The 14,551-nt window shown below is 60.9% G+C and overlaps 1 protein-coding gene across 7 annotated transcripts in view; it reads right to left on the reverse strand.

The window, feature by feature from the left end:
* Arhgap22 (Rho GTPase activating protein 22) overlaps nucleotides 1-14,551 on the reverse strand; it is a 123,975-nt gene that overhangs the window by 9,203 nt on the left and 100,221 nt on the right. For 4 of the 7 annotated variants that reach the window (XM_063233751.1, XM_013148618.3, XM_013148617.3 and 1 more), the window contains 2 exons: nucleotides 13,528-13,704; nucleotides 768-975 (listed from right to left, as the gene is read on the reverse strand). In XM_063233751.1, the coding sequence (XP_063089821.1) occupies nucleotides 768-975; nucleotides 13,528-13,704 (385 nt within the window). The remainder of the gene's footprint in view (nucleotides 1-767; nucleotides 976-13,527; nucleotides 13,705-14,551) is intronic. The other 3 variants (XM_013148619.3, XM_063233753.1, XM_003466134.4) reach the window with 1 other exon arrangement.

Below are 14,551 nucleotides of genomic sequence, written 5' to 3' on the forward strand. Positions count from 1 at the left end.
GGAGCTCCACAGGGAGTGTATGAAACAGGTTGGCCCCAGGCGGCTTGCAGCCTGGGGGCTCCTGATGCAGGAGGAGTAGGCAGCAGCTTCATGGTGCACGGTGGTCATGGACAGACCCCCTGGCAAGTGACAGGCTGCACCCTGGGAGAGGCTCTGCCCTTCTGGTCGTAAAGAACACTAGGGCCAGGGATCCTGTCTAGGGGAACTTCTGAAAACCCAGGTGCCTGGGACCTACCCAGGCATGTGTGTCTGGAGGATCCCCAACGCGACAGCAGGCCCACAGGCTCGGGACAGGAGGAGCTGGCTGTAGCTGCTGGGAGCTCCCCGAGAGCCAGGGTTAGGATGGAGCTCCTGCGCCTCCAGGGAAACGAGACCCTGAACAGCTAAGGCCCTCCAGCCTCCGAGCTGGGCTGTAAATGCAGTGGCACCTGCAGAGAACACCTGGGCCATGAGTAAGCTCCAGGGATGGGCTAGGGTAGACGGGGAGCAAGCATCCCTGCTGTTTTGCCACTTAGGGGGCACCGATCGCCCAGGGGAGGCAGAGTCAAAACCTTCAGCACGCCTGTGCCTGACCTCGTCTAGCCTGGTGGTCAGCAGATGCCCTCTTCCCTCCTGCCCATGGGCCTCACTGTCACTGGGCTCATCCTGGAGGGAACCCAGGCTCTGTGCCCCAGGAGGGCTGGTGTGCCTGCTAGTGCCCATGTGAGCAAGCTGCTGACCACAGTAGTGGGCTTCCTGAGTGCCGCCCGCCCAGCCCCAGCACTCACCTGTCGAAGAGCGGCTTCTCACCGCAGTCAAAGGAGTCCTGCAGGCCCCGCACCAGGTCGGCCTGGCCGGGCAGCCGGAAGAGGCCCTCCTCCGTGAGCCCTCGCTCCCGGATGAAGTCCACGCACTGCTCTACGAGCATCGGGGCCAGCCGGGGGCCGTACTTCCGCTCGTGGTAGACCGTGTCCTCCAGCCGCTGCCCGAAGATCCCTGGCACAGAGAGGGGCGGGTCACACCTTCCACCACCTAGGCAGTGGCAGGAGGCGGGCAGCAGGGACAGCACAGGGCCCCCAGGGCTGGAGGAGGTTCTTCCTTGGGAAATGCATTAGACACTGGGGGACACATACAGGGGTGGCAGCCCCAAAACCCGGACCAGAGCCGATGGGCACGGCGGCTTGCAGATCTCATGCAAGCCAGAAGCCAGCAGCCCTGGGAGCATGCATCATCCACCGTGATGACTGAGACTGAGTGACAGTTCAGTCGCCCCACACAGGAGCACCGGGAAACCCCAACCACAGCTCGGCCTGCAGCCCTCGAGAGCACACTGCGGAATAAGGACACAAGTGCAGACAGCGCACAGATGCAGAGAACACTGTCCTGTGGCAGCACCGCTGGTCAGTGCCAGCAGAGCCACCATGGGGATGAGCACCGGAAGCAGGTCCCAAGAGACCCTGCACCCCGTGTGGGCAGCAGCCCTGCTTACAACAGTGACAGGCGCCTGTCAGGGCAGACGGCTAGCAACGTCAGGTCCAGAACAGAACGCCAGCAGGTTTAAAAGTAAGAGGTCTGACTGATGCCAGCGAACCCCAAAGACCTGAGGGCAGTATGTAGACAGCCACTGGCATTCTCGGAACGGCAAATACACCCCGTGTGATCCCTCCAAACCGGCAAAAATCAGACACTGGAGATGAGGAACAGGCTTAAGGGTTCATGGGGACCAAGTTTCATGGGGATGGGCAGCTGGACACGGTGGTGCATGCCTGGAATCCCAGCATTTGTGGAGGTGTAGACAAGAGAACCCTAAGATTGAGCTCCACGTGGGCAAAGTCAGTGAGACCCAGTCTCAAACACATAAAAAATACACTGAAGAGGGAGGGCCAAAGATGTAGCTCAGTAGTAACCCCTGAGTTCAATCCCTAGAACCACCCTCCCCCCAAATTCTGGAGGTGGATGGTGGTGATGGTTGTCAACGGCTTGAACACCTCTGGACTGTCCGCTTTCTAAAGGGTCCCTCAAATGTAGAGTGTACGCTTGGTACATCCATTCACGTGAAATTAAAAATAACAAAACCGATTGGTGCCATCAGGCCAGGATATTGGGGCGGGTGGGGTTTAGGGGACTGGAGGGCTCTCGAGGGCTTCTGGGGTGCTAGGAATGCTGTTTCCAGACCAAAATCACACCGAGAAGACAGGCTCTGAAACACCTAACACAGGACATGGCGGCAAACATGCGCCTGAACACAGAGAGAGAGGAAGGGGGCTGAGCAAGCCTGGCTGAGAAAACACGTGCCTGGCTCCAAAGTCTCCTCTAGCTCAGACAGAGGGGGAGGAGGCTCTGTGCCCCAACACTGAGCAGCAGAAGAAAGGGAACCCCTCGTCCTGAGCTCTGTGAGGTCTCTGCAGGGCATAGCTCAGATACACAACATGGAGATCTTCCTGCAGGGTGGCTTTGGGGTGCCCCAAGGGCACACTGCCCAAGTTCCACGCTGTCCCTTGTGGCCTGCAAGGACGCCAGCCATCGAGGACAGCCATCTGTCCTCCAGCAGCGATGCCACTCCTGCACAGGGGCTGCTGTGAGCTACGACACGTCAGTCCTGGTCCCAGAGTGCGGCCCAAAGGCAGACTCCTGCCAATGTGCAGAGGGCCCTGGGTTCCATCCCCAGAAACCCCAAAAAGACCAGTCCCTAATACAATGCTTAGGACACAGCTGGAATCACCAGGCTCATCCCGCTGCTGGCCCAAAGACAAAGGCCACAAAATTGTAGGGGGGAAGCCTCCTCTCCAGAAGCACGCTGTGGGTCATCAGTGTGGACACCGCAGACGCCACTGGGCTTTCGCGTGCACCCTGCACGCACATGCATGCGTGCTTTGCACATATGTGCACATGTGTGTTCACAGTGTGCATGTGGGCTTATGTGTACATGTGTACACATGTGTGAGGAGGCATGCTGAGGTCATGGGCACAAGTACTGTTCTGAGCACTGCACACCCAGGTCCACATTGACTCCCAGGTGGCACGGTGACTCTAGGACCACAACCATCACCAGTGCTACCCTGGCTGTTAGGAGGGCAGCAGGGCGGGAGACGGTGCCCACGTCCACCTCCCAGGTGGCTGGGTCAAGGTGTGGGTCCTGACGCTCCAGCAGCAGGTGCAGAGGACATCCCAAGTCACCCCTGCCGCCCACACTGGTGCGCAGACCCCTAGGTAAGACCCCGTCCTTCTGCAGATCAAGCCCCCAGGCCTGGGATTGGCTGGGCCACCTACACAGCCAGCAGAGGCGGAGCTCTGGCTGGGAGGGAAGCCGCTGCCCCTGGATCTGGGTGGGTGAGTTCAGGCGCCCGGCCCACACCTGTGGCACAGGGTTGGTTGGCACTGCCATGAGGCCAGCGTGCCAGCTGCTTGGGCGGCAGGGAGAACCCTCCGTGGGGCTCCCCGGGTCCTCCTGCCAACAGCCACCCGGCAGGTCTGCTGGATCGGGTAGCTGGCAGCTCCACCAGGCTGCGGCTCCTCCAGGAGCCGGCCTACACTCCACAGAGCACCCGAAGGAAACTGGCAGGGCTGCCCTGGGGATGAACTCACAGATGGGCGCAGGGCCGAGGCTCAGCAGCTGCACCCCGCTGACTCCACTCTCCAGGGAGGTGGAGCGAGCTCAGGAGGCCACAGGCCTGCCTGGCTGTCACCTGTATCCCAGGTGACCTGAGCCTTGGACTTTGCCTCTGCACGGGGCAGCACACCAGCTCCGCACAGGGACTCTCAGGGCTGCCAGCAGGGGAGGAAGGCAGCTGGGAGTGTCTGGCACAAATCTGGGGCTGTGCGTAGGCCGGGCTGGGCCACAGCCTGTCCGGGCTCTCTGAGGGGTGGCCAGGAAGGAGGCTGCCCACGCGCTCCGGGAAGCCACAGAGCTGAGTAATGCTGGTTTCTCTCCTGACCCCAGTGCTCCCCACTCTAGGTCTGGACTCCTGGCACCCAGCCCGCCTTTGTGCACCCGTGCACGGAGGGACTGTCCCTGTCACCCCGCAGGACCCCACCCTGAACACTGCACAGCCTGTGCCTTGCAGGCCGAGCGCCTAAATCTCACCTGGATCCCCGCTGCGGTCCTCACCCTCCCCGGCAGAAACAAGAGGTGGTGGGGGGATGTGGGCGGCAGCCTCAGGCAGAGGGGATCCCCTCCCCTGGGCGGTGGCTTGCTGAGGCCCAAGCAGCCCTGCCAGGCTCCTGGGGTCACAGTCCCTGCTCCCCTGTGCTGCCCTCGGTGGCCTCCGCCCAGACACCCAGCCCCCGGCCCTCGCCCCGGGCCCGGTATACCTGGGGCTGCGGGCGCGCAGCAGGCGGGCAGGCGGCAGGGCGGCCGCGGGCAGGCGCGGGCCCGGGAGGAGCCCTGCGCGGCCGGCATCAAGCCCATGGCGGGGCGGCGCGGGCGCGCAGAGGGCGGCGGCGCTGGAATGCCCGGCACGCGGCAGGTAGAGTCTTGCCCGGCCGGGGCTGGGAAGCGCTGCGTCCCCCCTGAGTCCGCAGCTGTGGCCTTCTTGCTCCCGGGACCCTTCGCAGCCAGGGACCCTGGATCCTGCCGGCCAAGCTTCTGCTCAGCCTCACCTGGGGGCGGGGGACAGGTGTGCCAGGGGCCGCCCGGAGGTTAGGTAACCGGCGCTGAGTCAGCTGGCCAGGGGGCGCCGGCCCAGACCCTCTGCAGCTCTGCCTGCCTGGGGCCAGCATCCTAGAACCAGGGACTGGGTGCAGCTCCGACCTCATCACCTCCCTGGGCACCCGCGATAGAGACCCTTGGACATCTCCGCTTCACAGAGAGGGCAGCTGAGGCCAGGGGTCACACAGCCGGTAAGTGGCACACACCCTGACTGTCCTGCTGGTGCTGTGTTCTTCACAGAGTGGATTCTGGGAAGAATCCAGCAGCTCATTTCTAGGGTGCTGTGAGAGCCAGGATGGGGTCCAGGCTTGAACCAGCTGGCACAGAGGGGCCAGCTGCACCCGGTGCTCTACAAGGCTGGCAGGGGGAGCTCAGCGTCTGCAAGGGTTGGGGGGTGACTTCAACAGGACCCGGCCAGGGAGAGGAGAGGGAGGTGCTCCCTGCTGGCTCCTAATACCTAGCACGGGAAAAGGAACCTGGAGCCGGCCTCTGGCTAGTCCTGGGCCCCTGGCTGGCCAGGGTGCTCACAGGGCCCGAGAAGGGACGAAGGGGACACAGACTGCACAGGTGAGGAGGCCAGATGAGGACAGCACGGCAGAGCATGGAGGACCATGCAGGGCAGGCTGGCTGGACCTCGGGGTCTTCAGTTGACCCCGGATCCGTCCTTGGCCCTCCACGTCTGGAAGGGTAACTGTGCTGATCCAAACTGCTCCGTAATTACAACAGCAGTTAAACCTAATCCGCGGATATTTTTACATTAATTTTCATTTGTAAAAATATTACAGAGAGAATCTTGATTCTCGAGTTTTTTGATCCCCGCTGCAATTCTGTGCCTTGGGGCAGCGATGCCCAGCATCCAGGCTCTGGTGCTGAGTGTGGGATGGGGCAGAGTTCAGGGAAGCAGAAGAGGGGGCCGTTTGATCTCAACGGGTCCTGCCTCATCTACCAGCAGAGCCTCGGCTGGGGCCAGCCATGCCAAAGGAGGACCTCCGAGAGCCCTTCTCTGTGGGCAGGTGGCTCAGGGACTGACTTGCTTGTGTCTCTCCAAGCCTCAGCTTCCCCTCTGATGTGAGCACTGAGTAACACCTGCCCATCCCTGGGGACCCCCAGACAGTCGGGGTTTGCAGCTGGCAGCCACTCTGATGAACCCCAGGAGAAGGAAGCTCTGGCCCACACAGGTCAGGCGGCTTGCTGGGGGCACAGGAAGGCATGGAATGGCCTGGGGACCACTCAGCATGGCCAGGGCTGGGGACCTCGGGGTGGCCTCTGTGCTGGGCTTTGATGCCTGACTCATACACTTCCTGTGGGTGCTGTGGTGCTGAGGTCTGCCTGGCAGCAGCACCCAGTACAGACCACCCAGAGGTGGCCACCTCTGCTCCCCGCCTTGGGCTGTCAGGCATCTTACTGTCCACCTCTGGGCCTGGCTGCCCCCACCTCGGTCACCCCAGAACACCGAAGTCCTCCAAGGTGGCTGGACCAGCTGAGAGCCAGGGGGCCCAGGCCCGGGACGCCAAGGCCACCCTGCATTGTGCTGCACATCTGCCCGTCCCCTGCCAAACCCTGGGCTCTCACAGACCTGGACATAGCACCTGTGCATCCATTCACTGTAATGGGGCGAGTCCCTGGGGTGTCCTGATGCAGTCCGCTCTTTGAGGGGATGCAAGGGCTGCACAGGGCTGCTTTTGGCCCAGGGGAACCTGGGCCCTGTCTCTGGTGGCTGGACACAGGTGTTGGTATAGTCCCACTGGCACGGAGGGATCCTGGGCATCCCTGGTGCTCTGCCCACCCGCTCATGGCTCAGCAGTAACAGCACCAACTTTCCTCCAGCTCTGGGGCCTGGGCCACGCCACCCCCAGCAGAGGGCAGGCCCCAAGGACTCAGCAAGGGGTGTTGGACAGGTGAGCAGCGGCACCCAGAGCCAGCATCTTGCGAGCTGCTTTCAGGAGAAGAAGCTGCTCTGGCGTCCGTCCTCCTGGCCACCAGCCCCGGACCTGGCTGTGCTCCCTGTGGGGCAGTGGCCCAAGGTCCAGCATGAGAGCTGCTGCTCCGGCAGGCTGCCGTTCCAGGGTCTGGAGCTGCCCTGCAGGGCTTCGACGGGGAGCAAACAGCAGTGGGGCAGGTGGTCCCCAGGCGCCAGGCTCCCTAGAGCCACGGGCCACACTGAGTGGCATGAGCGTGACACCAAGCTTTCCTCTGCAGATGTTGCTCTGGGAACAGCACTGCCCTGGACCCCTCTCGGGGCTGGGATGGGCTGCCTCCCTTCCCAGACTGTGTCAGTAGCCTGGGTCTGAGGAAAGGGAGGCTGGGGAAGCTCTGGAGATCCCCGAGGGCTGCTGCTGGCTTTTCCCGGGCCCAGGCACAGAGGCATCGCTCCAGGCCCCGGCCGGGGGCTGCCGGCTCTGCGCTGCCCCCCGAAGCTCCCAAAGGTGGTGGCTGCCCGGCACAGTTGCTGCTCTCAGAGCCACAGGTCCATCTCTGCTGCTTAAAGATCCATGGCGCAGAGACCCAGAGCACCTGGCCCGGCAGAGGCCCCCGCTCCCGCAGACCCCAATCCAGTGGGACCTGGGCAGTTTCACCACCTGTGACTTTGAGGGGAGCTCATACCTCCTGCCTGGGTCTTTGCAAATCCAGCTCCAGGGAAAAAGCTGGGTGGGTCCTCAGGACAGTGAAGCATACAAGCAACAACCCCAGTACTAGGCTGCACCCCAAAGTGAAAGCAGGGACTCTGACCCATTCACAAGGGCGTCCCCATACAAAGGTGGAGGCCACCCAAAGAGGGATAAATAGGCACACGGTGATGGGTACCCTGGGCGGAATATTATTCTGCCTTTAAAAAGGAAGGAAATCCCGATACCCACTAAGAGGAGGATGAGCCTCGAGGGCATTAGGCCAAGAGACGTCAGCCAGGCACTGACGGACAAATACTACACGGTTCCACATGGTCCCTGGAGCGGCCAGGTTCAGGGGGACAGAGCAGGAGGCGGCTGCAGGGGGCCAGGAGGAAGTGTGTGTACCTGCACAGTGCGGGGTGCTGATGACTGCGTAACCCCGGGAATGCTCTGGACCCACTGGGCTGCGCATTTAGAAGCTGTGAACCCCCAACATGTTGGGGAGTGTGTGCTTTACTACCATTAAAAAAAAGACAGAAAATGCTCAAATTAAAACATGCATCTCGAGGGAGGGTCTGACTGTTACTCCCTTAAGGCTTGCGCCCCCCACTGTGCTCCTCTGGATAAGCACCGCCTGGCCCCAGGGTGCTCAGAATGTGCCCCAGTCCAGCCCTGTGCCTGAGTCACTATCCTGGCTGGGGGCCAGCCTTTGGCTTTTTGGGGCGACGAGGTACTGGGAGCTGCACCCAGGGCCTTCACACCAAGCCAAGCTGGGATAGGGTTTTGCCAAATTGCCTAGGCTGGCCTTGAACTCAAAGCAGTCCTCCTGCCTCAGCCTCCCAGGGTGCTGGGATGACAAGTGTGCACCGCCACACCTGCTGGCCATCTGGTTTTTCCAGGCCTTTCTATGCGTGACCCTAAGACCCCTGCGCCATCCAAGATAGCTGCCCGAGCTTCCGCCGCGGCCTCCTGCCTGTGACTGTCTGGCCCGGAGGGGAACAGAAGCTCTGTGTCCTCCCCAGGCTGTGCCCTGCTGCACCTGGTGGTGCCCATGAGCCTCTGAATGAGTGTTCAGTGCCCGGGGAGGGCCAGGCGCTTGGCACCCTTTCTCTGTCCTCCACCCCTCACCCCCAGGAAGATCCTCTGGGCATTTAGCCGCCAAGGCCCTGCAGGCACAGAGAAGGGACGAGGTGTGTCCAGGGTCACCCAGCGAGCAAGCAGCAATGCCAGACGCATAAGGTCAGATAAAGCCTGTGCCAAGCTGCACTTGGCAAGGTGAGGGGCCAGGCTTCGAGCGGCTCCAGAGAGTGCACTGCACTTCGGGTCACCGTCAGAGGGTGGAACAGTCCGGGCCGTGGCATTCAGACCTCCCCAGGGCAGCGGTCCTTAGACCAGGCTCAGAGGTCTGCACATCAGACAGCAAGTGCTGCTCCTCCTCCTCCTCCTCTTTTTTCCCTTCTCCTAATGATACTGGCCACAAGACCCAGGACCTTCCCACTGACCGATGGATGATGTCCCCCAGCCCCTTTTATTTTTTAAATTTTGAGGAAAGCTCTCCGTAAGTCTCTAAATGGCACAGGTTGGGCTGGCACTTGGGATCCTCCTGCCTCAGCCTCGCAGAGTGCTGGCATTGACAGGTGTGCACCGCCTCACGCTCCCCTCACCCCAACATCAGGTCTTCCGACCCACAGACGCAGCCTGTCTGTCCACCTCTAGGTCTCCTGCAGCTTGGACAGGCCTTGTCATTTAGAGGGTAAGTAAGCTCTGCTCTTCCTTTGGTAAGTTTGGCCCTTCATCTCTTTGGGATGCTGTGGTAAATGAAATATTTATTTTAGTCACTGCTGCTATGCAAATATGATGGATCTGTGCATAGTGGTCTTCTTAGGGCCTGTCAAGATTTTTAAAAATTAGTTCTTACGGTTTTTAGTGCGTTTCTGGGGATTATATATATATATATATGATTATGTCAACTGTGGACACGATCCGCTTCACCATCTGTCGGAACTGTCCTGCTCCACCCTCCAGTGTCACTGCAAATACAGCCAGGGTGACAGTCCTTGTCTCTGTCCTGGTGCAGGAAGGACACCAGCCATTCTTCCTCCATTAAGTGCCTGTGGGAGTTTTCTTCTGTGTTGGGGGACAGGGCCAGGCTGGGCTCAACTCACCGCAATCTTCCTGCCTCAGGCTCCCTGAGTGCGGGGAGCACGGGCCTGAGTATCACACCCAGCTTGGGGATCTGTGGGGTGTTGTGGGTGCTCGGTATAAGCTTAGATTCTCCTCTATTTCAATAGTGCAGGGTTCTATCAGAGGCCTTTTGGGGGCTACACCAAGATAATCACATGATTTTTGTCCCTTATTCTATCAATAGATCACATTTATTGATTTTCAGATGTTTTAAATCACCTTGGGGTCCTGGATGAAGTGCAGTGGATGGTGGCACACACTGAGTGCGTGTGAGTGTGTGTACACGTGCGTGCACACGCACTGCAGGCTGGGAATGTGCTGTACCACCGAGCCGCCCCCAGCCCTGTGCACTCCTGTGCACAGCTGGATTCGCGCCTCAGCTGTTTCTGCATCCGTAGCCAGCGCCCAGCTGCTGCCCCCCCCCTCCCGTTACACAGACTTCAGGACAGCCGGCCGTGCTTGCAGTCCCTCCCCAGGACCGTTCTGTGTGACCCCTGCTAGCGGGCTGGACCCCCCCCCCACCCGCAGGCCGCCTGCCCGGTCACCCGGGAACACGCCCCGCCCCTTCTGGGTGGCTGCTGGGCACCGTCCTTGGTCCCTAGCGTGCCCTCTGCTCCGGGCTCTGGGACCCCACTCTCCTGGCCCCTCCGTCCCTGATTCATCCTTTGCTCCCGACTTCCACCCTGGGCAGCTCCGGGGTCAGCGTGTCCTCTGCTGTCCCTGCCCTTGTTTCCTGTGGCCATATCTGGGACCCCAAATTCCCCCTCCACCCTGGTCCTTTCAAGTGTCTACCTGCCTGAGCGACACCCAAACGGAGGCATCTCAGAAGTGCCGGCACCTAAGCCTCGGACAGGCCGCGTCTGTGGGTCGGAAGGCCTGATGTTGGGGTGAGGAGAGCGTGAGGGGTGCACACCTGTCAGTGCCAGCACTCTGGGAGGCTGAGGCAGGAGGATCCCAAGTGCCAGCCCGACAGCCTTTCCTTCCTCACAGCTGCACGTCCTGGGCTTCCTGCTTCCTCCCATGGCCAGGGTCCCTTCTGAGGGCTGTGGTCAGGACACCGGGAACTGCCCCTGGCGTCCCCCAGTCACGCTCCACAGCTGTCCCGACCGGGGAAATAATCCAAGAGTTCATCTCCAGCTCCACAGAAATTATTCTGCGTCCCCCCACAGACACCAAAACCTGCAGGCGCTCGAGCCCCTTCACAAAATGCACAGGTATGCAAAGGTGACTGTGGTGCCTAACAGAATGCCCACCCGTCACCTGGGGACAGATACAGTTCCTTGTGGTCCATGGTGAATTACAGCTGTGGCCGTCCAGTCCACCTCCCCATCACAGCGACTGTGCCGGGCAGACCCCAGAGCCACCATGGCAGCCAGCAGCTGGAGGGAGCCTGGCAGCCTTCTTCCTCCTCCTCCTTCCCTTCCTCCTCCTCCTCCTCCCCCTCCCCCGCTCCTCCTCCCCTTCGTCCTCTTCCTCCTCCTCCTCTTCCTCGTCCTCCCCTTCCTCCTCCTCCTCCCCTTCCTCCTCCTCCCCTTCCTCCTCCTCCCCTTCCTCCTCCTCCTCCCCTTCCTCCTCCTCCCCTTCCTCCTCCTCCCCTTCCTCCTCCTCCCCTTCCTCCTCCTCCTCCTCCTCCCCACCTGCCTGGCCTCCTCACCGCTCCAGGGTCTGACACCCAGGCGCACTCTGTTGCCATCTCCTCACCCAGAGGTCACCGAGCTCCAGCCCCCACACTCTGTCACTCTGGTCCAAGCCTCCACTAGGCTGTGCCCTCCAGGCCAGTCCCAGCCGCAAGTACCGCGGTTGGGGGCTGAGGGGTGAGCGAGCAGGCGGGTGTCAGGAGGGGTTCCACACTGATGTCCTCTCTGGGACAGCGGGCTCAGACATGGTGCCAGGGGCTGCCCACTGCCAGGGTCCCCCGGCTGGCACACTGGGCCAGCTCCTGGGAACCCAGGAAACCGCAGGGCTGGCTGAGCCTCCGCCAGGACCAGCTTGTCCCGGCTCGCCCAGCCTCCCCCCGCCTGGCGCCCTGCGGTCCCTCCAGCTGCCGGCGCCTGTGGGGACCCTGCTGGTTCTCGCCCACGAGTCTCGGGCACAGCTCACGGCCCGGGACAAGGCGAGGCCGTGTCTCCTGGGACTGTGCCAGCAGAGCACAGACGGATGCGTGGTCACCGGGCACCATGCTTGGGCCTGCAAGCGGGTCCCCCTCTGGGCGCTGCCCAGGGGGCTGCTGTGGGCGCCGGAGCCGGGCCTGGCTGGGCATCAGAGCCCTGGGCCCTGTGCTAGGGCGGAGAGCTTGGCCACTCTGCTGCTTGGATTCTCTTTCCTCCTCTTCTTCCTTTCCTCCTTCCCTTCCCGTGCCACACACACACCTGTGCGCCCGCAGCCCAAACCCTGCGGAGAACGTTCCAGAAACCCGCGCCCCCGCCCCATCCGTCCTGCCATCCCTGGTCCACTGCAGTCACCTCTCTGCCTTCCTTACGTCTCTGCCTCCTGACGCTCCACAGATACCGAGGATGACTTCTTCCTTTCCCTTGTATAAATGCAACCATGTACGCGTTATTGTTTGCAGTTTAGCTCTGCATCGGTTTAAAATTTCACATACGCTGCCGGGTGGAGACGAACTAGATTCCCTGGGGTTGCTGTGGAGTCTCCGGCTATTTTTAATAATAGTCTTCCCTATTTTTTCTCTTGAAATTATTTATCCTTTGGGTTTCTCCTGTAAGAGAAACCACGCAATATCATCACCACAGATTCAATGCTCTGCTGCGCCCAGGTGAGCTCCAGGCTACCATGCACGAGGCTGCTGTGGACACAGAGACATCCAGGCCCCCACACAGCCGGGCACAGCGCCCTGCAGGACCGCAGTCTTTTCCCAAAAGACTGGTAGTCAATTTTAGTTTTTTAATTTTTAGTTTGCTTATTTATTTGATTTTTTGGAACTGGGTTCAAACTCAGGACCTCGAGCTGTGTCCCAGCCCTTCCTGTGGTCACTGTGAAACATCTTTCCCTACCCCATGGGCAGGATGACGCTGTGAGCCCCAGAGTCTCCTGTCCTCCTGTCCTGGATCAAAGCCCAGCCTCAGGGAGGCTGCAGGGGTCGCCAGTCCTCCCAGGCCCCTGCACTGGGACTGTGGACCGATGAGTGATGGTCAGGGCTCAGGGAGGCCATGCTCACCACCTGACACCGGCCCGAAGCCCAGGAGGACAGCCTGCAGCTGTCACAGCTGCGCTGACTTCTGCATGAGGATCAGGAGGCTGGATAAAGGCGGTTGGGATGGACAGGAGGACAGTCCCAGTGCTGGGGAGGAAGGAAGGGCCCAGCCCAGTGGCCGGCCAGCTCTGCGGGGCTGTCCCCAGCACAGGGACCTCATCATGGAGTTCTTTCATGACTGCTTCCCAGGGACAGCAAACAGTGCTGGGAATTCACCGGCAGCTGACCATGCAGTGCCCCCTCCATCCCCACCTGCCATGTCCCCGCTGCCACCTGTCCTGGCCTTGTGGCTCTCTGGCCACTCCGTACATGGCAGCCTGAAGGTTTTGTATAAATGAGATCATGTCCCTGCTGTGTCCTGCAACCCTGAAATCCTGCAGGGCCTGAGCCCCAGCCACCTCTCTCTCCACAGCTCAATTCCTACCACAGGACCTTTGCACCTGCAGTCCCTGTGCCACTGCTCTTTCTGTGTACCCTGGGCTTGTTTCCCTGGGTCTTCACCCCAGCTGTCACCAGACACAGCTCATGTCTACAGATGTCTTAAGTGGAAAAAGGAAGATGGGCAGAGGCACCTTGTTTACTCCTGAATTCTGTTGTCTGAAACAGCCCAACACCTTGTAGGCAACAAAATTCCAGCAAGCAAACCAACAAACCAATGCCCCACTTTAGAATATAGGAAGAACCAAGTAAACAGCATGATTTTCAGATCAGAGACGAGGAGTGAGTATGGGGTCAGGGCCGGGTCCAGACCCAGGACAGCAGGGTCGCGAGAGCCAGAAGGACCCTGCAGGGGCAGAGCCCGTGTCCACACAGTGGACCCCACGTCCCCTGCCGGGCTGGCTTGGTATAGGGTGCGAGGCGTGGGCAGCGGCTGCGGGTCGAGGGGGAGAGATTACCTTCACGCAAGGGTTCTACAGGGTTGGCACGCGAGCTACGGGCAGTACCTCCGCCCCGCGGGGCCCAGATGACCCGGCGGATGGCCTGTACCCAGTCCTCCATGTCCCTCCGGGAGCTGGCCATGAGCAGGAGCGCCTCGGGGCCAGCCGGCGCCTTCTCCCGCTCCCCGGCACCACCTGCAAGACAGGGAGACAAGGCTTAGCTGGGGGGAGCCGGGGACGTGGGGTCCCCACCACAGTAGCTGCCTGTCACCTCCAGGCTCTCACACCCGCGCGCACCTTCCCTCTGTTTTCCCTTTTCTCCTCTAATCTCACTTTGCTGTTTTTCATATCAAAACGGAAACCGTGCAAAGTGCCCTAGGAAAAGCACTATTAGGAAGGGAAGTCAGGTTGCTGGCTGCTCAGCCACATTCGGTCCCCACAGCAGCCTGGCGACAGGCTCGCCTCAAAGGCACAGTTCAGGGACCCCCCACAGACTGGAGCTTTATGGAGCCTGGATATAAACCTGGCGGGAGCCCCACAGCCAGCACTGCCCTGAGGGCTGTGTATATTGGGGCCCTGAGGGCAGGCGGCAGACACCGCCCAGCGCCATCTCCCCACCAGCAGGCGGGGCTCTACAGGCTGCAAGCATCTCTGAGACGCATCATTTCTGCTGAGCTCTGTGAGCAGCTAGAGGGCTTGGAAGGAGGCGCCCGCTCATCCGTGTCCCTGCAGCCACCCTGAACGTAACCCCATTATCTGCAGCTCACTATCCCCCCCCCCAGGTGCCATAGCCACAGATCCCGACCAGGACCATCTGCTGGTGGGCTTGTTGGGGCACAGTTATAATGGAAGTGCACATTTACAAGATAGTAAGTTTACAGGTATTCCATGATCAATCAGAAGTCTCTGGCCAAGATCCTGTTCTGCTGTTACTGCTGAATTCCATTGACCCTGACGGAGTCCACAGCCCAGCTGCACACCTCTGATGACCGACCGCTGGTTCAGAGAAACCGTCTGTACTTTAGGGCACCGTCTTGGTTAC

Source organism: Cavia porcellus, unplaced genomic scaffold (assembly GCF_034190915.1).
Source record: "Cavia porcellus strain 051 isolate PalLab524CR breed Dunkin Hartley unplaced genomic scaffold, mCavPor4.1 scaffold_23, whole genome shotgun sequence".
Taxonomy (NCBI): domain Eukaryota; kingdom Metazoa; phylum Chordata; class Mammalia; order Rodentia; family Caviidae; genus Cavia; species Cavia porcellus.